This window comes from Nansenia antarctica, assembly GCF_963989245.1.
Source record: "Nansenia antarctica genome assembly, chromosome: 2".
Lineage (NCBI taxonomy): Eukaryota > Metazoa > Chordata > Actinopteri > Argentiniformes > Microstomatidae > Nansenia > Nansenia antarctica.
Genome location: NC_137675.1, coordinates 12541866 through 12568548, shown reverse-complemented (window position 1 = coordinate 12568548; position 26683 = coordinate 12541866). Strand labels below are relative to the sequence as shown.

Here is a 26683-nt window from a genome sequence, read left to right as displayed (position 1 = left end):
ACCTATAGCTCATACCCGGGACTGTCACCTACAGCTCATACCCAAATAAAAACTCATGTCCAGAAAAGTGCTGCATTGGATTGTATACATTTTGGAAATAGAATAATAATTTTAAAAAAAGATATATTTGTATATCTATATATATATTATGTTAGGGATCGGAGTCGAATATGTCTTGATCAGAAAAATACGTGCAAGAGATGGCAGTATTGTACCTTGTTGTAGAGGCATCATAGGTTCGTTGTTCTATCCTCCGCGGCCACACGGGGCGGTGCAGTCTTTCTAGGAGTGAAAACGAGCAGACACGGGGATCTAGAAGAAGTAAATGTGTGGGAACTATCAGGAAATGTGTTAGCCAGTCTTAATTGGGATCTAAGGTAATATTTAATTATATAGCAATTACATTTGAACTAATCATTAATGTCAATGACGTACGTGTATAGGTGCAAAGAAGATCAAACGCTGAACGTTTGTCACAGAGTAGTTTGGCTACAGCTTATTAGCAGCTAGCTAGATATCAATAGCGGTCAATCATCTGATTAACCCATTTGTTTCCCGTTGTTTCTGTGTTATTTCACCACCAGCCACAGCACAGATGAAGGTGAAGATCAAACAGTGGAACGGCGTAGCGTCGTGGCTGTGGGTGGCCAATGACGACAACTGTGGGATCTGCAGGATGCCTTTCAATGGCTGTTGCCCTGACTGTGAGTTAATAGACAAACCAGTTCAGTTTTTTGCGTCAACATGTTACTAGTTGTTACTACTCTGCCTATCGCCATTGCATTAACTCCAGTCGAGACAACCAATGCTGCATGTCACATCATGTTGCCTAATGATGTGTCGTGACTACTGTTTATGTCTCCATTGTGTGTGTGTGTGTGTGTGTGTGTGTGTGTGTGTGTGTGTGTGTGTGTGTGTGTGTGTGTGTGTATGAGAGAGAGAGAGAGATAGAGATAGATAATGTGTGATTTCTTATACTACCCTCTTCTATTCGGTTACCTACTACTCTATTCTCGAGTCTCGAGTTTTATTAACAATGTCTGTGTTCCAGGTAAGGTCCCTGGGGATGACTGCCCGCTGGTCTGGGGCCAGTGCTCCCACTGTTTCCACATGCACTGCATCCTGAAGTGGCTGAACTCCCAACAGGTCCAGCAGCAATGTCCTATGTGCCGACAGGAGTGGAAGTTTAAAGAGTGACTTAATCCTCAGGGCTGCTGGAGCAGAGGTGACGAGGATGTCCTCTTGGTATAGCGGTATACATCTGAGTCCAGGTTCGAGACCCGCCGGCTACACTACAACAACCCCGGGGGCCTGTTCAAAAGAACCCAACGTTATAGAATGTTCATAGCTATACATTGCATCGCATTCTATAGCTGCAACGTTGTGATTGTTTCACCTCACTGAATGCTCCCCTGGATTGCTTTTGACTGAGATGGTTACACCGCAATCAAGAGAGGATTATTGTAAAATGTGAGAATAAATGTACATATGTTTCTTATGTTTTTGTACCGTTCAAACCAACTGTTCTCTATGTTTTGAGTGATTAAAGCTTAGGTCATTGTTATCTGTGAGTGAGTGTGTCTGGTAGTGATGTGAGGGAAACAGGGGAGGCTGGTGGAGGGAGAAATCAGAGGACGGGCTCATTGTAATGTATGGAATGGAATACGGAATGGTATCAAAGTCATTCCTCATTCCATCCATGCATTACAATGAGCCGGTACTCCGATTTCTACCTCCACTGGTTGGGATCTGCTACTGATTCAATACTGGTTTTGATTAGTTTCGCACCTCACTCACATGTTAATCACACTAGGCATGGCTGATTACATTTCACCTAAGTGAAGTTTCACTGATACCATTGATTTATACCCGTTAGTCACTGAAAATCATCAGATTTCTGAGTGATTGTTTGGATTTGAAATGATCAATAGGTACACGTTCATGTTATCAGTATGAGATATATAATATTTTAAAATGTTGTCTGCACTTCACCGATTCACTTTCCCAGAGCAGGGAGCCACTCAGTCAGAACAAATCAAATGTGTAGAGAAGTTACCATTGATACAGGGTCAGATTGATTGATCAACATGATGGTGAAGGTCGGGATAGGGGGTAGGCTGATCTGATCCTGGGTCTTTGACAGGGGAGGCTGGTGGAGGTAGAAATCGGAAGACAGGCTCATTGTAATGCATGGAATGGAATAAGGAATGGTATCAAAACACGTTCAGAATAACCTACACTGACACAACATTGCCCTCATTCTGAAACATAATCAAACATAGTTTACAGTTCAGTAGCCCCACCCCCCAAATTCTATGGCTGAATCCCAGAAGTCTTTCCTTGATCCTTATGTCCTCTCTTCTCCTTCCTTCTTAAAACCCATTGGAGGACAATGTCAGAGGTTCCTCTTCAGGAGGAAAGGAGAAGACTGTGTATTTTTCCCCCACTAGGAGCTAGGCAAGCAGGGAGGACACAAGGAATCAAGGAGAGACTTCTGACAGTTGGCCAAGCCGTCTCTCCAAATACATCATACACCAGGGTTCTGTTGGTGCAATGCATCATGAGTTGTAACCCCCTACTGGGTTTTGGCCCAATTAACCAGCATTAACTGGATCCCTACAGTGTTCCGATTAGGAAACCCTACCTGTAAATGTTCCTTACTTCACCAAAAAATGTCCTTTATCCATCAGTACTTTGTTGGAACCAACATTGGTCAGTTATTTTGAATTCACTTGTGGTTTCAGTGCCAAGAGTAAGCCTATACTTTATTTTCAAGCATTTGAGTTGTGCTGGATATCAAATATCCAACTGAGAAGTTCAAGTTCATAGTTAAGAAAGACACGTATATATATCCAGAGGTTCTTTTATATGAAACAACTTTAATGAAAAATCTGTATAAAAGAGTCACACATTAGGACTTAAGGTATATACAAAGCTACTCTATGTAAACATATTACACAAGTCAACACTTCCTTTTGCTGTGCCACATATTAGATCAAACACATTAGCCCCCTCTTATGGAACATTTTACAATTCATAAGGGAGCCAAGGAGTTAGTCTTTACAAAAGTGTCACAACATACAGACTGAACATTTCTGTTCAATGGTAAATTGGATGTTTTTGTTGACTTAACTAAAGTGTTGACATATGGATTACTGTGGGGTGTCAGTTTATCAGAATAGGTCTATAGCTGAGGGAAAAAACACAAACAAATTCAAAACTTTCCAGAAGCTTAAATCTCTCTCACACACACTCACAAAAACAGCCATTAGAAATGCAGAATAGTAGATTAAAAAATCTGTTATAACAAACTCATTCAACTGTCACACTCACACCATGTATATACCGGTATATACAAAAGTACAAAAGCTCAAAGTAGCAAATAGCAGTAAAGCAGCATCTGCCATGCTTGCCAAATGAGGATTATTATTACCCCTTATAACAGCAATGGTTGGATTCAGTCCAGAAACAAGCCCTGACCCCTGACCCTCTGGGTTGTCGTTTTAGTTGGCAGTGATAAGCTAGATGGAAACATCGCCACGTTGCTTATAGCTACCCCATCCCATACATCTAGGGCTAATGGTGAAGGGCTTGTTTCTGGGCTGGGCCTATACTTCACTCTCTAAGACAACCAACCACCACTGGCTGCCCTCCTACCTCCCCTTTCTCGCAAGACCTTGCAGATGTGTCCAAGCCCACCTAAACAGGATGGGGGAGGAGGGGAGGGCGGCTCAGAATTGGAACAAGAAGCAGAGTTCCACTTCTATAGTCCTACTGATCTGTCCATTCCATTCCATTAACACAGAGCAATCAGCAATCAGCCTGGAAGCCAATTTCAGCAGTTTTAGATTTCAGCAGTTTTAGATTTCAGCAGTTTTAGTGGGGTGTTTTCAAACGAGGGGTGAGGCTGGGTCGTCTTCCCTGAGACCGAACAGCTCCAGCAGCTCCTTGCACGCCGGGTCAATGAGGTCAGCGGGTTTCTCCCCGCTCTCGTTCTCGATCTGGCGGTCGGCGCCCTGAGAAAGCAGGTACCTGAAGAGAGGGGGAGGAAAGGGGGAGGAGAAAAAAAATTGCTTTGGTCAGTAAAGATGACGGTATCGGATGGTGGTGTTTCCTTGAAATGGAATGTGAGTGGCGCTGCAATAGTTGAAGGTGAGACCTTGTCACTCTTCAGAGTCGGAGGGGGTCAAGGGGGTGCAAGAATGTTGAGGATCCCACAGATTCTCTTACCCCTATGGCGTAATGAGGGGTGCTCAGGAGCCAGCCAATGTGTGTGTGTTGGAGTCTGTTCGCCTTGTATGGACTGTTGTTGACAGTGTAAACAGAAACTGTTAGCGACCTCTTTCGTGACGTCAATAGACTGTCAATCTACACCTATTCGGAGTTGGATGGATTCATTTGAACTGCAGGGGGTCCTGCATAGAGGTGGGGTGGTGAGCACCAGCACAACTGAGCCTTCGGGCATTATCATAGGCCTAAGAGTGATATGAATAGGTTTTGAGCCTAATTGGGCTCACGTCCCAATTTTGATAGCCCACTGACCTGGCTTAATGTGTGCGTGTGTGTGTGTGCGTGTATAAGTACATCCAGTGACTGTCTAGGTGAGAGTATGCTGGGTAGCTCACACCGGGAGATGTGAGTGTGGTACTGTAGCTCATTGTACAGTGTGTGTGTGTGTGTGTGTGTGTGTGTGTGTGTGTGTGTGTGTGTGTGTGTGTGTGCATGTGTGCTCACCTAGCAATGTCAGGTAAGCTGTCGCTGCAGGCCATGTGGAGAGGTGTCCAGCCCTCCTCGTCTCTCTGGTGGATCTCTGCTCCGAACTTCAGCAGCAGCTTCACACACTCTAGGTTACCAGACAGGACCGCCTCATGGATCGCTGCCATACCTGTCAAGACAACGCCAGGAATCAGATATAGCATTGATTGTGTGTGTGTGTGTGTGTGTGTGCGCAAGGAAGCAATGAAGACTGATGATTTAGTCATCATTGTGTTCGCTAGTGTCAAATCTTAGCACCACTACTTAGATCACAGGGACTGATATAAATCCTTTAAACTTCATTCATTCATTCATTCATTCATTAGAAAATTCATCAGGTTTAAAAACACATCTGACCAAAGCTCAAATGAATCATTATAAAGGAATTACCTTTATCTGATGAACAAACCAAAGATTTCTCCCTTTTTTCACACATGGATAAAATGCTCTCCCTCCCCCCCCCCCCCTTGATCTGATGTCCTGTAGTCTTACCAGAGTGATAGATGGTTTCCAGACTGACCCTGCGGGTCTTCATGAAGCGTCCGATCCTCTCCAGCTCTCCCTCGCGTACGAAATCTTGGAACACGATGTCGTTGGAGAAGTGGACGGATGTCCGTCGCTGACGAGGAGGAGGAGGAGGAGGGGAGGAGGAGGGTGAGGAGGAGGGTGAGGAGGAGGGGAGCAGAGGCATGGGATCTCCGCACTCTTTAGGGGAGAAGGCCTCGATGTCCATCTCCTGGGTCACGGGGTACTCAAAATACTTCATCCTTGTGGAGATTTACTTTACTTTGCTCAAAATTAAGAAAAAAGACTGAGGATATCCAGTGACGTGTATCGTATGAAATGATGAAAATGGCTTTGCTTCTTGTGTTCAGTTTCTTTCAACAGTCTCTTAAATTCTTGAAACAAAAGGACAAAAATCTTCACTGTAATATGAAAGAATATTCAAAAAGGCAAAAAAAACAACAACTGCCTTGTCTTCAGTAGAATTCACCAGGCAAAAGGCTTTCCCTCTCTTCTGTCTCTTTTCCTGTATAGTCAGTCAGTGGCTCTCGTTCTCTGGGGGTCCAGGGCCTGCGTGGTGGCCTCTATATACTCTCCTAGGGTCTATTTTAGGCCCAGACACCTCACACATCCACTGGCTAGAACTGAGCAGGGTCTAAAGGACTGGAGGGGAGTGGGGAGTCCACCCTCCCCCTCCTACCAAGCCCCCCCCCACACACACACACACCCCCATCCTGTCACAAGCCCTCCCAGATCCTTCCAGCCCATAGCTCACCCCCCCCACCCCTCCCCACCCATGACAGCAGTAACCTCAGCTTGTTTTCAACCACCGCCATTAGACCCCCCCTGCTTTGAAAATGGCCCTTCCCGCTTGCAGATGCTCACCGAGATCCATTACAGCACGTGAACACAGTGGGCACACACCTCTGTGTGAGGGAGAAGGGGGGCAGGGGGACTTCTAGTAAACACCATGAAGGCATACAATGGTTTTCTGCCAAAAGAGGATGCAGACAACAAGGAGTTTGGCCAGTCATAAACCATGTCATACCACTAATGTTGTATTTATGATGATTGGGTCATCTTCTTTCCTGAGTCTAGGCAACAACATGGGGGGACATTCACAGATGAAGCCAAATCCTAGACTAAATAGCACAATGAAGGAGAACGAATGAGGCTTCCAGGACTTCGCTTAATCTGTACCCAGGACCAGGAAACCAGCCCTCAATGAATCATGCTTGCCGGATTTATTCTTGTGGTACTTTCCCCACCTGTTGTTGTCACCATGAGCTGACCAAATCATAGACATTTGGAAATGACCCATGAGTGCATGTTTTACAGAAAGAGTAATATGAATTACCTTTGCATCACGCTCATGGCATGCATAGTTTATGGCTGTGAGGACAGGCATTGGCTTCCCTTCATTTGGCTGTAAACCATTTTTATGCCCTCATGGTGTTTTCTAGAATGAAGACTCACACCCCCACCCCCACACCCACCCCCGAGTCACCCCTAACACCCATAGCTGTACTGAAAAGTGCAAGAACAAACACCCAAACACAAATATCTATTTTTTCCAGATTTTTATTTATTTATTTGGCCACCAAGCTTTTCACTTTTTCCACATCAAATTGAATGTGATGGAATGCTTTTGTTTCTCAATCAATCCCCCACCACTTTAGAGCTAGCTGTCGAATGTTAAACCCTTGCCCCTGCCCTACGCAACCCTCCCATTCCTTCCAAACGTCCCCCAATACAACAAAACAGACAACCGTTTCCCTGGACATGAGGGGGGGGAAAAAGCATCCACACTTCCCCAGCATTTTCACCACACACACACACTCTCACACACACACACACACACACACACACACGGGTCAGGTAGGGCTAAAGCCAGAGGGGATGTGTGTGGTACAGTTAGGGGGTGGGGCTGTTGCACTGTTCCTCCCCCAAAACAACATGGATGCTTCTCTCAGATAACCGATACACCAGTTCCCTTAGTAACAACCTCTGTCCCTTCTTCAGTACCCATGTGGAATCTCTGATTGACATGACCCATAGAGACACATCACCAGAGAAGGCAGCAGCTATCTTTATCATTCATGCGCCGTCTAGTGTTATAACTCTATGGCATGAGCAAGTGCAACAAACAGAGATGAGTTTTCGCAAAGCTTTGCAGCACCAAGACCATCATTCAGTCCATCACCTACAATGTAATGAATTTAGGATGGTCTTTGTGCTATACGGTGCTTTCCGGAAATTCACAGCTTTCCCAAACTGGTCTCAGTTCTGCGAGAGAGCATCCGTGGGCCGACTTTGCCAAAGCTAGCATAGTTTAGCTTCAAACTGGGTGTACTGGTACACAGATTAAATGACATAAAAATAAAAAACCTTATACTAAATGAAAATACAATTAAATAAAACAAGCACGATTTTATTCCAAAGTTTTAACCTTTCTCTTCTTTAAAAAAAATAAAATAATTTTCAGTAGCCGTGCTGAAATGAGAGGGAAACTGAACTGCAAATGATGATATGATTTGTAGAGGGAATGAAGGCAGAGAGAAAGAGAGAGAGAGAGAGAGGAAACAAATGAAGTGAGCCTCAGATTGGTCTCTGCTACAAATGCATATATTGTTGTCCAAGGGCCCCTTGTGTCGCACAGAACACACTCTTCATTTTCTTGTTACTCTTTACAAAATGAGAAATATACAGGATGGCCCCAAGTCCCCTGAGTGATGAGTCCATAACATAACATGCCACCGTACACCACCATGGCCCTCCTACTGTCCTAGGAGAGGAACACACACCCTGGCAGCGCCCCCTGCCCCTCCACACCCCAAACAGCTACAGACTAGCCTTAACTCTCCCCTACACCCCATACCCAACAACCACGGGGGGGGGGGATTTGACAGGAAATCACAGAAGTGTAGAAAATAAAAAACCCCGAAACAATTTGTGAACTGAACATGTTCTGAACTGAACAACAACTGAACATATATCTCTCAATGCCATTTTTTTTTCTTTCCTTTTTTTTTTTTTCCTTTTCTTTTTTTAAACATTTGGTTCATAATATACAAGGCAAACTCCACCGTGGTTTTGAGGGAGGAGTTAGTAAGGAGAAGACTCCCCCCCCCCCCCCCCCCCCCCAGAAGGAGGTGGCGTGCTGATCGGTTCTGTTCTGCTTAGCCCCCTGAGGGGAACAAGACGACGAGGCGAGTCCGTCTGGGCCGAAGGTCAGAGGTCGGCTGTACGACCTTCGGCCACGCCGGGAGGAGGGGGGGGGGCTTGTTCCCGAGACATCGTCAACACAACGCTGCAGGTAGAAACGCACCGTCTAGACCGGGGGTGAACGCCCCGAGGTGTAGGAACCGGGAGTCATAACCAGCTCTATACGCTACATTTCTACCTGCCACGTTGTGTGAGCGCGTGACCTCGCTAGATACACCCCCAGCTGGCTGGCTGGCTGGTTGAGGAGCAAAGGAAGGTTAGTGTTCACAGAACAGGACAGGGGGGAGGTTCTTCGAGAGGTGGAGGTGATGGTGGGTGGTTGGTAGGGGTGGGGTGGGGATGGGGGGGTTCCGTCTCTCCTCTCTCCTTCGCCGGCTCTTATAACTCGTCGTGTCCGTCCTCGCCGTCGGAATCTGAGCCGTCCTGCTCGTCCAGGTCTTCCATATCCTGGGGAAAGAAGAGAGGAAGAGAGGAGAGAAGGAGAGAAGGAGAGAAGGAGAGAGGAATGGAGTTACAAATCAGTTCTCTGTCAGTCAGTCTGGTCTGACTAGAGTCTGCATGCCATTCCCAGTATAAGCCTTTATGCATGTTTCTCTAACTACACGGCCTGCTGGAGAAGTGCTCCTCCATGGAACACACGCACGAGCCTCGTCCACCCTACCCTACCCTACATGTCCAGCTATTCTTTCCCACCAATCAGAGGACTAGACGGTGCCCGTGTGAGTGTCCCGGGCGCCTGTCTTCCTCCAAGGCCCTCTCTGCCTACAGTGATGGATGTTCAGATGGGCTCAGAGGGGGTCAGCACAATCCTGTCATGAAAATGACATCTTCCTCTCGCAAAGGTTAATTTATCACTGCTAGAGGGGGAGGGGGGTGGAGGCTGGGGATAGTGTTGACTGAAGTCTGTGGGGGTGGTGTTTACTAAAATGTGTGTGTGTGTGGGTGTGTGTGTGTGATGCTGCACGTATGGGTGTTTTTACAGCTGTCAGGGAGTCCGGGTCTGGAAGGAGAGGCAGGTAAACAGTGGCAAAGGCGACAGCTGCGATGGGCATTAGTGAGGGGGCGTAGTGGTGACTGGAGTGAGTGTGTGAGTGCGCATGTGGCCAACTGGGTGTGCACGTGGGGGGGGGGGGTTGAGCTAGTTTGAGCTGGATCTTAGCAGCCCAGAGATGTGGTCTTGGATGCGTTCCCTGGTCCAGAGGGGTGCCAGAGAGGGTGAGAACCCCCCGCCTTCATCCTCCCCACCTCTCTAAAGCCCCGAGGCCCTGTGAGAAGCATTAGAGCCAGGTGACTGCCTGCTGGCCTCGGAGTCATCTGGCCTTCCGGCCTTCTAGACGGAGGGAGCGGAGATCACCATGGGGATGGAGAGTCTTACACGGAAGCAACATTTGTAGGGGGTGGAGATGAAGGGGGATTCCCCTTAGATTGCTTTAAGACTAATCATTCCTCAAATGTAAAAAAATAAAATAATGTGCTTGGTTTTACAATAATTAAAAAAATGCGTTCCTAATTTGATTGACTGATGCATTCTGGACTCTTATGTGGCTCGAGTGCACCAGGCTTAGACTACTGCTTCATTGTATGGCCATAGACTGGTGCATGTCTATATTATGAGTATGGCCATAGACTGGTGCATGTCTATATTATGAGTATGGTCATAGACTGGTGCATGTCTATATTATGAGTATGGTCATAGACTGGTGCATGTCTATATTATGAGTATGGTCATAGACTGGTGCATGTCTATATTATGAGTACGGCCAGACTGGTGCATGTCTATATTATGAGTATGGCCAGACTGGTGCATGTCTATATTATGAGTATGGTCATAGACTGGTGCATGTCTATATTATGAGTACGGCCAGACTGGTGCATGTCTATATTATGAGTATGGTCATAGACTGGTGCATGTCTATATTATGAGTACGGCCAGACTGGTGCATGTCTATATTATGAGTATGGTCATAGACTGGTGCATGTCTATATTATGAGTACGGCCAGACTGGTGCATGTCTATATTATGAGTATGGTCATAGACTGGTGCATGTCTATATTATGAGTATGGCCAGACTGGTGCATGTCTATATTATGAGTATGGTCATAGACTGGTGCATGTCTATATGTGTGGTGGCCTGGGAAAACCCTTCACATGGTGGCATTTTGACATTTTCATTTTTTAATATTTCCATAAGTTCTCAGCTATTCATAACTGGTTGAATGACTGAGATAGCCCTTTATTTTAAAAAGTTATGAGCATTTTAATGTATCATGTCAAAAAAAGTGAAAGGTGAGAAATGCTGCCCCCGACCCCTTTCTCCTCCGGGTCGGGGGAGGAGCCTATGCAGATCGGCCGGTCTCGTTTGTCTGCTTGTGATGCGGTGTAGTCTGCTCGCCTCGTCGGTATGCGAGGGACAGATCCATTTGTGTGTCTTCTAGTTAAGATGTTATTACTTTATGCTTATTGTGAGCATCAGTAAACTGGCAATACCACAGGTGGAAGTATCGTCTCTCCTTTCGCTCATGTGTGCGTGAGTTGCTTAACTGAGAATGAGACACGTTCAACATGACGTTGTTTCGCTAGCAAACTACCCACCACAAAAACATAAAAATAAGTACTTTCTCTTTTGTTTTCTTAAAATGTTTATTCACCATAATGTAGTATGGAGTTCAAAGTACTAGAATACCACATAATATCAAAATCGCGATTTCCATCTATTTTTGCTCTTTGCCACAAACGAACGCCAGCGACATCCGACGGGTTTTCCCAGGCCACCACACATATTATGAGTATGGCCATAGACTGGTGCATGTCTATGAGTCCAGCTCCTAATCCTGGGCCTGAGCATAGATAATTCGTTCCTGCTATGACTGGTGGATAGATGATTCACTTACTTAAGTCAAATGTATTTGTTCTAAGTCTCTTTGGAATAAGGCATCTGCTAAACGCCAGAAATGTAATCCCCCTGCCTGGGTGATGTCATACTGTGTATGCCTGAGATAACCCCCTGCAGACATAGCTTAGCACGTGGTGAAGCAGCCAGGCTCAGAGACAGACCAGGTCTAGCACAGTCACCCCAACGGAAACTTAAACAAACACTTTTCCTCCAGTAGCGTGTTTGACCTCAAATAAAGGGGGTTATTTCTTAGGTTACAACCTAAAATCCTCACACCCAGCCCATACTGCACGGGTAGCATGCACAAGCGTTGCAGACATAGTCACGGTTTACATTCTAATCTATTCTAGGATCAACATGATAACATGTTACATGTTACATGATAACAGGCCTGACTTGGACCATGACCAGGATTGGGTTCAACTGCGAACGTGCATGAAGATGTCGTCTCTGCATCATGAAATAGATACAAATCCAACAGTAATTCTTACTTTGCTGCTCTAGGAAAGCCATTTCTTCCCCCTTCAAGGCCTACAGACTTCTCCATGACAGGGGAAAGGGGGCTGGAGACACCAGAGTGAGTGAAAGAGGGGCTGGGTGGGGAAATGAGGGGATGGGTGGTGGAAAGAGGGGAGGGTGGAAGGTCTTGGCAAGGCCAAGTTAGTCAGGGAATGTGTGTGTGGTACGTTTCCATCCCGGACCACTGAATAACACAGCTCTAATATATCCAACAGCTAATATATCCAACAGCTATCAATAGCCAGCCATTACGCACACCTACGCATAGACTACGCAAACTGGGACTGGGTAGTCTATAGGTGCAGAAGATGCGCTCCATCAGGGGAGGCTAGTCGAGGTAGAAATCAGAGGACGGGCTCATTGTAATGGAATGAGGAAAGGTATGAAACACCTGTTTATCTTCTTCTGTTTCTATGCATTACATTTGGAACTCGTGTCAGCAACACCAACAATGGAACCTGAACATGTGGGGGACTGTCATGTTCAGTGATGAGTCCAGGTTCTGTCTGCAGAAGTTGGATGGCAGGGTCAAAGTATGGAGACGACGTGGAGAACGCTATGCTGATTGTTGCACCGATCGAGTAACAGCTTTTGGTGGGGGCAGTGTCATGGTGTGGGGCGGTATCTCCATCACAGGCAAAACATGGCTCGTCATCATTGAAGGCCATCTCAAATTTTACTTGGGCGCTACCCACATAATCAGCTGTGCTGCTCATCCCACAAATGCATGATCCTTACAAGTTGGACATCATTGTAAAGGTAAATTAACAGGCTTTCCAACGATATTAAATACATTAGCATTAGCATACAATTAGCATTGTAACAACAGAGAAATAATCGATCAAACACAAATTTGCAAACTTCTTTTTCTGAATTTAGTTGCAAGAGGTGGGCTAGAAAAGTGCAGTAGAGCTTCTAGATACAAAAAGTAGGTTCTTATGAGAGTAAAAGTGGGCTCTTATGAGGGTAAAAGTGGGCTCTTATGGGGGTAAAAGTGGGCTCTTATGGGGGTAAAAGTGGGCTCTTATGGGGGTAAAAGTGGGCTCTAATGAGGGTAAAAGTGGGCTCTTATGGGGGTAAAAGTGGGCTCTTATGGGGGTAAAAGTGGGCTCTTATGGGGGTAAAAGTGGGCTCTTATGGGGGTAAAAGCTTGGTGTTTTCAGGTTCTCTACTTACGTCCAGGTCCTCTCCCTCTTCCTCTCCGTCGCCAGCGGGGGCTCCGCCCTCCTTGCCGCCGCTCTCCAGGAACTTGGTGAAGCCCTCCAGCGTCCTCTCACCGTTGTAGTCAATCACCTGGGAGGAGGAGGAAGGGACGTCACACGTTAAGACTACGGAGGTCGAGAGGGGACACACTTAACGCCACGGTTCTGCTGAAGTAAGGACATGCAAGTGAGTGGGATAAAGTTGAAAACTAGCCCTTACTCTAAACTGGCAGCAACGTTTATTAATGTGCATTATCCCTGTAAAACTACATTTAACACTGTCAAGACAATGGATCATTTTAGGGTCTAGTTGAGCAGACGATAGTGAGCAAGAGACACAAGTTCAGTCTGTGGACAGCTTTACTGTGGAGAACATCTGTTCTACAAAATAAGCAACAACATGCAACAGATGACTATCCATGCTAACGGCTCTGCACCCAATGGAGGCTATAAGGTCAGAAGAGTTCTGTGTCGACTATTGAATAAAACAGCATTCTGATGAGACTTGTGCCAACGTGATTTGAGAGAGTCAACAACATTTGACACTACAACCTCAGCCAGTCAGGAGATCATAACTGACCCATGGTGGGGATGAGGAGAAGGCCAACGGTGGGCTGGTTTATGCCCTTCATGTTTACGGCTGCCCGGGTTATTATTGGGTTTTAACCTCGAGAAGATCAGACTGAGGCCAGTCGTGGAGCTCCACCTCCAGGCTCGACCCCTGCAATCTGTCACTTAATACAGAGCTGTCAGACGGAGCTAGTGAGGCCCCTGATGCAGCTGCCACCGCCTCCATCTCCATCTCCGGCCCCGTCGCTATGGCAGGGTCAGAGGCTTAAACCTCAGGCGTTTAACAGTCCCAGCACGCAGCTCCTAATTAAGGCTGCCCAACTCTCCCCACGGGCCCAGGGCTGTGGGCTCCGACAGGGCAGGCTACAGCAGAGCCTCAGACAGACAGAGCCTCAGACAGAGCTTTGCCAACTCGGTTAGAAATACAGAACTTTCACAGGCACCTTTTTGGCATTGTAAGTTCCGTAACATTTGCATTGTAATAAAGACTTGCAATCTAGAATGTTATTGTCGTGGAACTGTTGGATACAGTACTTAAAGGATGGCTTGACTTTTACTTAAAAAGGGGGTGGGAAGGGGGGAGGGGGTTACAAGAGCCATGGTGAGGGTGACCCATATCAGAGGGGTTGGGCTTAAACACCAACACAATGGCGTCACTTACTGGGTCAGTGGGGGGTCAGGTGTCAGTGCGTGTAGCTAGCGCGACTTGCCACGAACTCCTGTGGCAATTACTTAGCTGATCAAATAACCCATGCGCCTCACCCGTGTAATGAGTGTGAGACGATTAAGAAAGGGGTCAATTGTAATTAGAGAGGCTGGATGGAGCGATGGGTGGGTGGGTGGTGGCCCCGGCCCGAAGCAAGGCCTGAGTAGGTGTTTACTGAGAGAGAGGAAGGAAGGGTCTAGAATAAATTCCCAACTGACAGGTATTCGACCTCTCTCTCTCGTGAGGGTCTTGGTTTTCAAAGAGGTTGCCAGACGATTTATCGCAGGCTATGTCTGGGAAATGAGCCATCGAAAAGATATGCTGCCACGATCTTAACCCTGAGGGGAACAAGACCCGGGAGACTGAGACGCAGCCTTCTGCAAAACGGAGGGAAGCAAGACGAGATCATATACACGAGGACTGGATATGCTGGCGGAGGTAGAAGTCAGAGCACATGTTCTGATACCATTCCCTCATTCCACGTCAATGTCAATGACATTCCCTCATTGGTGGACTTATAAAGACTCTGTTGGCATGCAGGAGAGAGCAAGGTGGCGGTGTTCCAGAGCACCTACACCACACTGCAGTTCCGTTGGCTGCATAGGGCGTCAGGTTGCCGTATCGTATGGATGTGGGTCCTAAGATACGAAACACCACCAGCCGTTCTGAAAGCTGTTGTTTGTGTTAATTGGTGACCTGTAACTCCACGTAACTAACTAACTGACACACACACACACACACGCACGCACGCACACGCACACGCACACGCCTCACCTTGCGCTCGTCTCCGGCGGGGAAGTACTTGAGCGTGGGGAAGCTGTGGACCTTGACGGACTCGATCTCGTTGGCGGTGGAGTCCATCATGGCCACGACGATGTCTGTGCTGTCCAGGAACTTCTCCCCCAGTTTCTCCCAGATGGGAGCCAGCTGCTTGCAGTGGCCGCACCAGGGCGCATCTGAGAGGGGGGGGAGAGGAGGGGAGAGGTTAGGGGTCAGGGGAGAGGGGTCAGGTAGCTTGTCCCAGATGGGAGCCAGCTGCTTGCAGTGGTCCGCACTGGGGTGCATCTGAGGCATGGAGAGGAGAGGAGCGGTTTGGGGTGGAGGCTCCAGGGGAGAGAGGCAGGCAGGGGAGGCAGAAAATGGAGGACGGGGCTCATTGTAATGCATGAAATGGAATGAGGAACGGTATCAAGAACATGCGTTTGATACAATTCCTTCATTCCGTTCCATGCATTACAATGAGCCCATCCTTCTACCTCCACCTGCCTTCCCCTGATGGTGATGTGATTCATCATACAGCTGTAGCATCGCTATGAAGACCCTGACACACACACACACACACTGTTTGAATGCATGGACCACACACACACACACACACACACACACACACACGCACGCTGTGTGAATGCATGGACAACCCTCTGGCAGCAGGGCTTCGGATATAGCACCATTGTAACAATGGAAACACACACACACACACACACACACAGCTGGCATTTAGGTTGATGGCTGCCCACCCGCAGAGGGACAGAGAGATGGGTGAACACACAAAGGGCGCGTGCCCCCTCTCCCCCTCAAGCTCGCCCAGATAGGAAATACACCCCCTGCCTACCCACATGTATGTGCATATACACCACTCCCTCCATGAGCAACTGACCGTGAGCAATATCAAAGCTTGCAGGCATGGAAAATTCCTCCAGTCTCTCAACAGAGGTGCAATTTCAGGAGCCGAGGGATTCTATATAAAAAACAAATTCTGTCTGCGACTAAATTTATCTTAATGTTTTTTTCCCCTCAGTGTCTCAGGTTACACATTGATTTAGTTGTGTGTGTATGTGTTATCTGTGTGCCCCAGGAGCTATTCATCCCCACCTCACCCCTTCTATACTGTGTAATGAAACAGGAGAGCCTCAGAATATGTCAGGGCCACTCACCCTCCCTCATACATCCACACAGGACCTAGTCATGTGGGTGGGCAGACAGACGGTATAGATGGGGTGGGGGGCGAGAGAGAGAGAGTGTGTGTGTGAGAGAGAAAGGCGGAATGAAAGGCGGAATGAAAGTGTGCACGAGAGAGAGAGAGAGAAGGAGGTGGGTGAAGGAGAGAGAGTGAGAGAGAGAGAGAGAGAGAGGGGTGACTCTTTCTTACAGAACTCGACAAAGACGTTCTTGGTGGGGTCGAAGACGACCTCCTCGAAGTTCTTTCCGACCAGGGTTCTGACGGGGTTCTTGTCCCAGTCCTCGGGGATGTCCTGGCTCATGAGGTGGGGCTGCAGGAAGGACAGAGAAGATGAAAAGATAAATAACTACTAGGACACAGGGACAAGTCTACAGTAGGACACAGGGACATGTGTGGTACTTTCTTCTAGTAGTGTAGACACTTTACACACACACACACACACACACACACACACACACACACACACACACACACCTTGAGTTTTCCGTCGGTGAACAGTGTGCAGAAGCCGATGATATTCTCGGCGGTGATGGCCTCGCTCTCGGGCCTGTACTTGGTCATCTCGTCCTCCAGGGTGATCAGGCGGATGGCGGGACACTCCTCCTTCTTCAGGCCGAAGAACTCCAGGATGCGCTGGTTGTCATCCACCTCACTGTCGATGAAGATGAACAGAATCTGGAGGAGGAGGAGGAGGAGAGGAGGAAGGTGTACTGGTTAAGGTACAATATGTACAGTTATCAGGCCTCGAGGGTACACAAGGTGAGCACAATCTGGCAGTGACAGTCACAGAGTCTCACAATCTGGCAGTGACCGTCACAGAGTCTCACAATCTGGCAGTGACAGTCACGGGTGTAAACAGTCTCATCACTTTGAAATAGAATGGAGCTTTTTTGAGAAGGGATTATATATTCCATAACCGTCATATGGGGTTATTCTTCAGCATTTGACAACAGTAGCGAAAAAGCTTAATCAGAACTTGGGTACGATGACCCCAAAGGACCCCTCAGTGATCTGGTTCTGTTCAGCCCAGCGCCGTATAGACACACACACCTCTCTTCAGATCCAGGTCCACTCACCTTGCCCTTGAACCCCTCGGCAGCCTTCTTGAACTCGGTCATCTTGTCCTGGAAGTCCTTGGCTCCCTTGGGCACGAACATCAGGATGTGGGACTTGATCTCTCCTCCGAAGATTTTGGGGGCAGTCTGAGGAAGAGAAACAGTCCGGTGTTAGATTGGACATTGTTCATGTGCAGTGGGAGTGGGAGAGGCAGTTTGTATGAGAGTGAATGAGAGAGAGGGAGGGTGTGAGAGAGTATAGCATGCATCAGTGTGGTCCTTTTCAGGACCTGTTCAGTGAACCTTATAGACATACTCTGTGTGTGTAAAAGTGAGTGGTAAAGTGTGTGTGTGTGTGTGTGTGTGTGTGTGTGTGTGGTTACCTGCTCGGTGAACTCGATGACCAGAGGCAGCTGGTTGGCCTTGATGAAAGCCAGCAGGCTCTGCTTGTCCAGCTCTCCATCGAAGGTGTTACGGCCTTCATCGAACTGGAAAGGAAAGAAATCTATATTGATACAAGGACGTGCGTGTCCCCCGACATGGAAACTTTCCGCAGGGCCCAAACCCACCAACCCTCACATCCACACAGTTGCTGCCCCGCCTGTCTATCCATCCATCCATCTATTTATTTTTCCTGGGAATGGGAATGAACTCTGCTGAACCTTAAACATAGACTTACTAGACAAGCTCCCTTAAATCCCTGGTAACCCCCAAGGGTAAAGACCCACAGGGGTACATTTAGTTTTATTGAGTGTTAAGAATAGCACCGCTAAGACAGAGCCTGCCGGGCACGTGTGGGGTGAATGCCCGTAAGTCCTGTGGTCAAACACACACACACACGCACGCACACGCACGCACACGCACGCACGCACACGCACACGCTGGTGGGGGTGCGTGTGTGTCGGTTTGTGTAGGTGGGGGGGCATGTGTGGGTTTGTGTAGGTGGGGGTGCGTGTATCGGTTTGTGCAGGTGGGGGGGCATGTGTGGGTTTGTGTAGGTGGGGGTGCGTGTGTTGGTTTGTGTAGGTGGGGGGGCATGTGTGCGTAGGTGGGTGGTTTGACCACAGGACTTACGGGCATTGACCACTGCTGGGTGAAACCCTAGCCCTAAGTGTTAATAGTCCTAAACAAGTAGCTGGGTAGAGGGGTGGTGGTGGCTGCAGTTGTTTACCAAAAAGTAGATTAAGCTTTGGGAGCCATATCAGGAGCCATATCAGGAGCACCCTGGGCCAAGCGACAAGACAGAGGAATCTCATCTCCGTCTCAGAGAGCGAGGGTTAGGGTTGAGCCTTTAAAATGACATGTGACAACATGTATTTTTTAGCTGTAGCTGCCAGGCTTTCTTAAAGGGCAGCGGTTAATTACAAGGTTCAGAGGTATGTCAACTATAAAAATGCTGGCTGAGGGTGTGGGAGAAATGGTACAAGTCCAATCTTGTCCTCCCCCCTCAAGGCAAACCAAACATGTATAGGTGGCAGCTCCTAGGTAATTATGGCACTTTAACTGAATTAGACTGATGTTCATTATGCCGGCAGCATGCCTCTAGGCTAGTGTTAGAGAGGAGAAGCATACTGTTTGCTGTTTGAATACTCTAAATATAGCCTACTAAATATGCATCCTTCCTTCCTCCCTCCCTCAGTAAATAACTGATCTGATTATGATTGGATTGGTGAAAGCAGGGCAGTGAAAAGGTTGTTTCAAAGCAAGGAATTATAGATTTTGTAAGTATTACAGCCCACGTTTACAACCTAAACCCCAATTCCTATGCATTGAAATCAATCTGTATGGAGGAGAATGGCCAAGTGTACACTTCAGGCACAAGGATGGAGAATCGGGACGGAGCCTGTGTTTACAGCTAACACCCTAGAGCGCCCCCGCTTGGCCTCGTTGACGAGAGATGATTTATTGTGTGACAACAAGATTATATTTGACATAACGTATTAAATGTTATGCCAAGGCCAAAGCCCTCAGGGGGGCCATGCCCATGACAGGTTAGTAATGCTGATGACCTGTCCATGTGGGCCCTGGCCTACTTCAGCCATGTCATGCTGCATTCACACCATCTGAAAATCTGAAACTTCAGAGTTGAAATTAACTCTTATCTCTATTGGTTGATTCTGATAGTCTCCGAGCGGGGAAGCTCAGGTGTTATATTTTTAACAACCCGTTTCCAAGGCAGAAGATTCCCTATTTCAGAGAGCACATGAATAGCACATCAGTCCTCTTGGCCATAGAGCTCAAAACACTAGGGGGAGCACTGCTCTAGGGAAATAACTCAATGACTGACCTTCTTCAGCCAGGGTCAGGCCTCGGGCACAGGTTAAATCTACATGCCAACAAGCTTTATGAAACGCAAGAGCCTCGAGTCGAAATATGGTTACGCAATTAGGAATACCACATTGTGCCAGAGTATAAGACCACAAGTTCATTTGAGAAGATCAGATCAGTGGAGAGGAGTCAACTCTTAACTCTTTGGATTCTCAAGAAAGAGTGAGTTGAGTCTGATTTTGAGAGGGAGAAGAATCGACTCCCGCTGGCCTCTCATTGTTGACTCCAAATTCCACGTCTAATGCATGTCTGAGACAGCAAAAACGGTAGATAATGTCTTGTAGAGAACAGCAATCTTCTTCTGATGCACCTGATGCTAGTCCAGTCCAATTGTTTTTAAGCGCATATGCAGTGCACACATCCCGACACTGTAGTTTTAGTAATTTTGGGACAGCTTGCCATTGAGTCAGAGAAACTACGTCAACTCTGCATCATCATTAGAATCGTGTTGAATTTTGTTGTTGTTTTATTATATTGTTGCTTGTATCTTCATGTCCTATGCACCAACCACACCAAGTCAATCTCCTGTATGTGCGAATATACTTGGCAATAAAAATTATTCGGAATAAAAAAGGGAACACCCTCATCTTGCCATGAAAATGAACACCCGCTGGCAGGATATCCTGTCTAAGGGGAGAATCTGTGGAGCAGCCAAAAAAGGAATCCCCAGGGGGACAAAATAAAAAGATAACAGTGCCTTCTTTCAAACCTGGTTGTCTCCAACAGTCTCTAAAACAAGGCGCTGGACCCTACATCATGTTGTCAGTCATTCCCTGACACTAGCCAATGAGGCTAGCTTGAGGAAACACTATGACCTAATACACCCGTTAGCCATCCAGCTAGTCACTTCCTTAGCTTCCCTCGCTAGCTTGATGACCTCATCATCCTGCATGACAAACGCAGCAGTGAGCCCAAAAGCAATCTGACAGGACCAGAGGAGCCATGCTAGTCTAAGCGTCCACAGATCTCTGCTGCGTAGGTGCCCGTAGGCGCTAATGTTAGCATCAGAGACCGGATAGCGTGATAAGTATGGGGTTCGGAGGGATCGCTTTACCTGGCTGAGACTGGGGTGTACGGGGGGGTGTTGGTCGTAAAGCATCAGGCCTGTCACCGCCACCCTCCTTAGGCTGCCCGTAAGGATGTGAAAGTCGTGGTGGGATACGCGTCATGCAATACGCACGTGATAATTGAATTTCGACAGCGGGGTTATTAATAATGTATTTATAACCCTGTTCTCAGGGTTTATTTCCCAGGATTTGTGTTCACCTAGTTCCCTTCCTGTCACCGGGCTATGTTCCCCTAGTTCCCTTCCCAGGCCATGGTCGATACCAATTTAGACTACCTAAACTTATGTCTCGCCCACAGACTGGTACCTTCTTGAAGAGGACGACTCCGTCCTTGGTGACCTCGAACTTGGAGAAGATGGCGTCATCCGAGACGATGGCGAATGGGACATCATCGACGGACTCTGCTGCCTTCAGGAAAACCTTTGCTCCCTCAGACTCAGCATCCTGGAGAGGGGAGGAGGGGTGATTAGACGATGAAAGGTCTACCTACAAAGCCAAAGACTTTTACTCTTGTGAAGATGTAATAAAAGCTATTCTGATACTTGAAGAGTACAAAGTGAACTGAATGACTTTCTTAGTCTTAGTAAATATAATATGTCACAAAAACAATTAGGATCACTCCTAAAAAGGGTCATGGTGGACAAAACCAAACTTCCACAGGGTCAGAGTTCAGAGCAGCAGGTCAGACAGCCCGTCGAGTCTCACCTTGAAGAAGCCGATGACGGCGACCTCGTTGTCGGCGATGAGGGACTCTGCCTGGGCGACCTCCACCAGGGTGGCGGCGGCGGGGCCGGTACGCTTCTTCAGCCAGTTGACGATGTCGTCAGCCTGTCTGCCAGCTGCAGGGAGAGAACACACACAGACAGTCACTCTGGGTTCCAACAGGACTAAAAGAGATCCTTCCTTTGTTCCCATGTCGAAGGAATGACAGGGCAGACTCGGATGGATTAGTGAAAGAAAAGCAAGATCATTTTTCAACCATGTAGAAATCAGTGACTCTGTAAAGAGAGAGAGGAAGGAAGGAATGATGGATGTATTCTAGAGTGTCATGAAGTCATGAGTCACATGACCACGGCTAGCTCAATCGAGGCGGATGGTACAGCCTACCACAGATCAAACAAAGCTTCAGAACTAGCTACTGACCTGACTAAAGCAAATTTACACTGGTCTCACTGGTGAACTAGATTAAGCACTGACAACCTCTATAAATCTACTGGAAGGCTCATTACCACAGACAAAGGACAGATAGTCCAACACCTTGTTTGGTCAAAGCCTTGATAATGTTTATTGAACATTTATTTCTTCATTTGACCTTCATTTAGCCTGGGAGAGTAATTAAGAACATTCTCTTTCACAATATTGACCTGGTTAAACCTTGATCATGGCCAGTTAAGAAAGGAAATGTACCTCCCCAACTCATCAGACCTTGTACAGTATGTGCGAGATAATAAATACAACGTAAGCTTTTCTAAGAACCAAACTGCCGTCCTTCAAATGGACGCACGAATAACCGGGGAATTATAAAAAGGCCAATGACTCAATAGTGCAGCAACTCCACTGAGCTCTGCTAATGATCCTGCTGTATAGCCGGTCACGTGAGCACACTGCTCTTAGAGACAGAGAGAGAGACAGAGCGGAAAGAAGGAGAGAATGTCAGAGAAACAGAAAGAGACAGTAAGGGAGACTGAGAGAAAGTGAGTGAAAGTGAGAGAGAAAAAGTGTGAGAGAGACACAGAGAAAGTGAGTGAAAGTGAGAGAGAGAGAGAGAGAGAGAGAGAGAGAGAGAGAGAGAGAGAGAGAGAGAGAGAAAGACGAACACAGAGAGAGTGCTAGAAGCTGGCTGCAAGTCAGGCCTGTCCCATAGAAAATCTCAACCCCTCCCCTTCTTAGACCACAACCTGGCCCAGCCAGGCAATGACAACGTGCAGAACGGCACATCGCACAGCTGGGTCTGACTGGGCTGGAGGGAGGGAGGGAGGGAGGGAGCGTGGGGAGAACATGTTAGTTTAGTCACAGCCATGTGGGAGGAGAGAGACTAGCTCATTGGCTAACTCACTCATCCCGTTGGCTGATAGGAGTCACATTACTAGACATATGGGAAGTCATTACACTGTCTGTGTGTGTGTGAGAAACAGCACACAGGAGATGTGACATGTCTCAACTTTTTTTTCGCATCTCATATTGCGCACGGGTGTGTGTCTATTTGAACACAGAAAAATTAATCCTGCTATACTCCCTCCTTTGGGAGGACTCACTGATCTGACGCGACTTGCAATGCAATGCAGTGGAAACTCCCGCTTTGATCCGTTCCAATCACGTTAGATGACCGATTAGGCTCCACCAAGGAAAGACGGAAGGGTGAATTTATAGAAGGAGGTGAAGAGGACCAGTGTCTCCCTTTAGATAATAATAATAATAGAATAATTATCTGACCAGCAGCATGTAGGACTGATAAAGATCATATGACTACTTCCTAACACAACGGAGATTAACAAGGATCACATTGTTCCTAGTAGGTTTCCCATTCATGGAGGTAATTAGCAAAGATTTTCTGTAATTTGGTTGATTCAGATTAAGATCAACAAAAGGCTTTCTTATGTAATTAAATATGACACAATGGGCCGGTTTCACAGACAAGGCTTAAGCCTAATCCTAGACTAAAAAACATCTTCAATGGAGATTTTACATTGAAAGTGTGATTTAGTCCAGGACTAGGCTTAAGCCTTGTCTCTGAAACCGGCCCAATATGTTCTAAAGGTACACCGGTCAAAACTAGTGCATCAAAAAGACAGTTTGACAGACTACCATCAATAACATTATACATGAGAAGATTGGGATCTCTACTGCCCACTAATTCCACATAGTGTCGTATTCATTGACTAAATCAAGTCAGGTGCTGGGACAAACAGTGCCAGAGGCTGGTGGAGGTAGAAATCGGAGGACTGGCTCAATGTAATCAATGGACTGGAATACGGTATGGTACGATGCACAGAATTTCTCATTCCATGCATTGTTTAGTACCATTCCTCATTCCATTCATTACAAAGAGCCCGTCCTCCGATTCTACCTCCACCAACCTCCCCTGAGACACCGTGGCTGTCCAGAACCAGGAGTTCAGACCACTGACCTGACATGGAAGGCCAGAACCACATCCCCCATACGTCTTTACGACTGACATAACAGCACCCGTGCTACCGTTGCTGTTACTACTCACCAGAGTACTCTTTGGGCGACTCCTTCTCTCCCCCCTTGAAGAACTTGATGGTGGGGTACCCGCGCACGCCGTACTCCTGGGCCAGGTCGGCCTCCTCTGTGGCGTCCACCTTGCCCAGGCGGATCTCTGAGCCCTCCGCCTTCAGCATGCCCGCTGCCTTGGCATACTCTGGGACCAGGGCCTTGCAGTGGCCGCACCACGGAGCGTCTACAGACAAGGAGGAGAGGGTGGTGTTATAAACATGTTATAACACATAGCCATGTATGGAATATTTGGCTATAGCAGTAGCACCTTGAAGCGTCTGGAGATGAGGAGGAGATAGGGGGGCTATAAATATGTTTGGTACTTGGTTTTTTGTTGCGATGACTGATGGATAGATGACTCACTTCCTTAGACAAATGTATTAGTTGTAAGTCACTTTGGATAAAACTTTAGCGTCTGCCGAATGCCAAAAATGTAAATGGTTTTCGTCCCACTGGGGAGTGCATCCCTGGCTTTCCATCAATAATATAAAGTAGAACAAACAATATAAACAAACAGCGCTTTACAACAGGAAGAACATAAACGTGGGAGCCACATCGAGAATATGGAAAGTTTGGACATTAAGGTTGACATGACTCAGCATCATAGAGGCTAATGGATGCAAAGTCTGATGGTTAATGGTAAATGCAAATTCTGCACTAGCCATAGACAGAGAGACTGTGGCTGACATCATGGAATCAAGGATTTAACTGCAGATATTTGGCTTAAGAGGAATAACAGGTTTCTACACACCGATGATAGAATGACTAGTGTAAGCTGTAGATATGTGTAATATCTGCAAATGTTGCTATGGTTTGAACAAACTATTGACCAAGAATATTGACTCAGACCGTGTGCTGAAGCGTGATTTCTTTTGGAAAGACTTCTGAAACACTCCAACATAACCATGAGCTAGACCAGCTATCAGTTATGAGTAATGAGGTTGTAAGCTCAAAGTCCAATGGCCACTTCCTTAAAGTGACGCAATTACTTAATTATTATTGTGTAAAGTGTTGCTACTGCTAATGTATGCTGCCTATTACTGTGTGTTGGTTTGTTAATGTATTATTGTGTTACTACTGTATTGTGTGTTTTCAAAGAGGAGAGCTTAGTAAGAATTTTATTATTGTACTGTTATACACTCCCCTGCTGTCGGCTATCCCAGTACGCAAGCCAATACAACTTAGGCCTACTTTCAAACCAAAACTTGGCCTATATGTACCATATTTTCAATACATAAATCAACAAGTGCGTTCCCGAAGCATTTGTTCATACTTGAAGAATACCATACTAGAATAGCTCTAGAGAGGACGAGTTTAACAGGCGTTCAGAGAAGAACAGATGAACTTTCTGAGATGTACACGTCAACCTAGCACCTCATCCAACCCCCCAAAAGGTCCCGCCCGTGAGCGAGATACGTGGGCAAACAATATTTGATCCTCCCCCGACGGCGCTGATTGGACAGCCCAAGTCGTGGAGCGTTCTCACTGGTTTAACGGCACATCAATATTAAAACTATTGAACACATCAAGCTTTTGACACTCGCGGGACGGGCCTGCTTGTGTTACATGGACATTATTAATAAAAGACTACGCTGTAAAGCACAATAGAATAACTTAGTCACGGAGCACTATTGGGCGTGTTGTGGTGGTATACAACTGCAGCAAACTTTGTCAGTCATTGTCCAACTCCTAAAAAGATCAAACTGAAACCGACCAGGAAACCGAAATCGAGCAATCGAAACTCTGCGCGCAGACACAGTACACGTCACTCTTGCAAATAATCAAGCATGCAAAATCTATCCGTTCCCTCTAGCTATAGCGACTCAAGAAACAATGCTTGCATTGTTGAGCAAAACCACAGCTTTCTCCATGCTCATCATTGACACCATGTAGTGTTCTGTCTCCAGCGCACAAATGAACAATAACACAGCCTCTTGCAAAAAAAAAAAAAAAAACTATTGTAAGAGCTCACAGTAAATTCAGACTATATCCATTGAAACTGGGACAATCTTCAACAAATATGGCCAGTCTGGGTCTCATCCCACAGCCAGTAGATGGTAGATAGGGTAAACAATAAGGATGCAGTGCTTCTACGTTTGAATGTTTGGGGTTGGCTACTCTTATATTGACATTCTTGAACTCTTGGCTGAGAAGCTCCAGTGCAACCAACAGGCAATGGGCAGCCTACAGGCCCGGGAGAGCTATTTAGATAAGAGAACTTGACAGCTAAGCTACACAAGAATCATTTGAGCACAATTCTAAAACATGCTAAGTGGCTAGCGAGGCTAAGCACCGACGCGACGCTATGCCATCCCACGGAGGTGGACCTATACGGTGGAACTGAGCGCGATGACAGGAGCGGCGGTGGAACTATTTAACCCCTTACCGAGATAAATGAGCTCAAAACATAGCATGTATTGTAAGTCCGGGTTAGTCGCCCTGTAGAGGTGGCGGGGGTGGGTAGATAGATACTTACAGAATTCAACGAGGATATCGGGGTGAGCTTTCAACGCCTCCTCGAAGTTACTTTTCTTCAGCACCAGCACATCATCCTCCTCGGCGACGTCAGCCCTGCTCGCCACGGCCAGGGTGCAGAGTAGGACAAACTTCAACATAGTTGCTTGTCGAACTGCGTCTTCTGACAGAGAATTTGCTTCGTAG

General features: G+C 46.9%; 3 protein-coding genes across 3 annotated transcripts in view; 1 reads left to right on the top strand and 2 right to left on the bottom strand.

Moving 5' to 3' along the window:
- The first annotated feature begins 305 nt into the window (after positions 1–305).
- anapc11 (APC11 anaphase promoting complex subunit 11 homolog (yeast)) lies at positions 306–1507 on the top strand. Its single transcript, XM_080523723.1, has 3 exons — positions 306–377; positions 585–704; positions 1052–1507. Exons 2-3 carry the CDS (start codon positions 596–598, stop codon positions 1195–1197), a joined length of 255 nt encoding a protein of 84 aa, XP_080379849.1. The 5' UTR covers positions 306–377; positions 585–595; the 3' UTR covers positions 1198–1507.
- A 2383-nt stretch (positions 1508–3890) lies between these two features.
- On the bottom strand, positions 3891–5521 carry ppp1r27b (protein phosphatase 1, regulatory subunit 27b; the record flags this gene model as incomplete). Its single annotated transcript, XM_080522711.1, has 3 exons — positions 3891–4032; positions 4735–4885; positions 5248–5521. 3 exons carry the CDS (start codon positions 5519–5521, stop codon positions 3891–3893), a joined length of 567 nt encoding a protein of 188 aa, XP_080378837.1.
- Positions 5522–8240: 2719 nt separating this feature from the next.
- p4hb (prolyl 4-hydroxylase, beta polypeptide) overlaps positions 8241–26683 on the bottom strand; it is an 18575-nt gene continuing 132 nt past the window's right edge. Inside the window, exons 1-11 of the mRNA XM_080522408.1 lie at positions 26499–26683; positions 24000–24206; positions 21491–21624; positions 21092–21229; positions 17774–17878; positions 17412–17537; positions 16810–17010; positions 16525–16645; positions 15150–15331; positions 13074–13190; positions 8241–8931 (exon numbers count right to left, since the gene is read on the bottom strand). The exon at positions 26499–26683 is cut by the window's right edge and continues 132 nt beyond it. Of these exons, the coding sequence (XP_080378534.1) occupies positions 8863–8931; positions 13074–13190; positions 15150–15331; positions 16525–16645; positions 16810–17010; positions 17412–17537; positions 17774–17878; positions 21092–21229; positions 21491–21624; positions 24000–24206; positions 26499–26637 (1539 nt within the window). The 5' untranslated portion in view covers positions 26638–26683 and the 3' untranslated portion in view covers positions 8241–8862. The remainder of the gene's footprint in view (positions 8932–13073; positions 13191–15149; positions 15332–16524; positions 16646–16809; positions 17011–17411; positions 17538–17773; positions 17879–21091; positions 21230–21490; positions 21625–23999; positions 24207–26498) is intronic.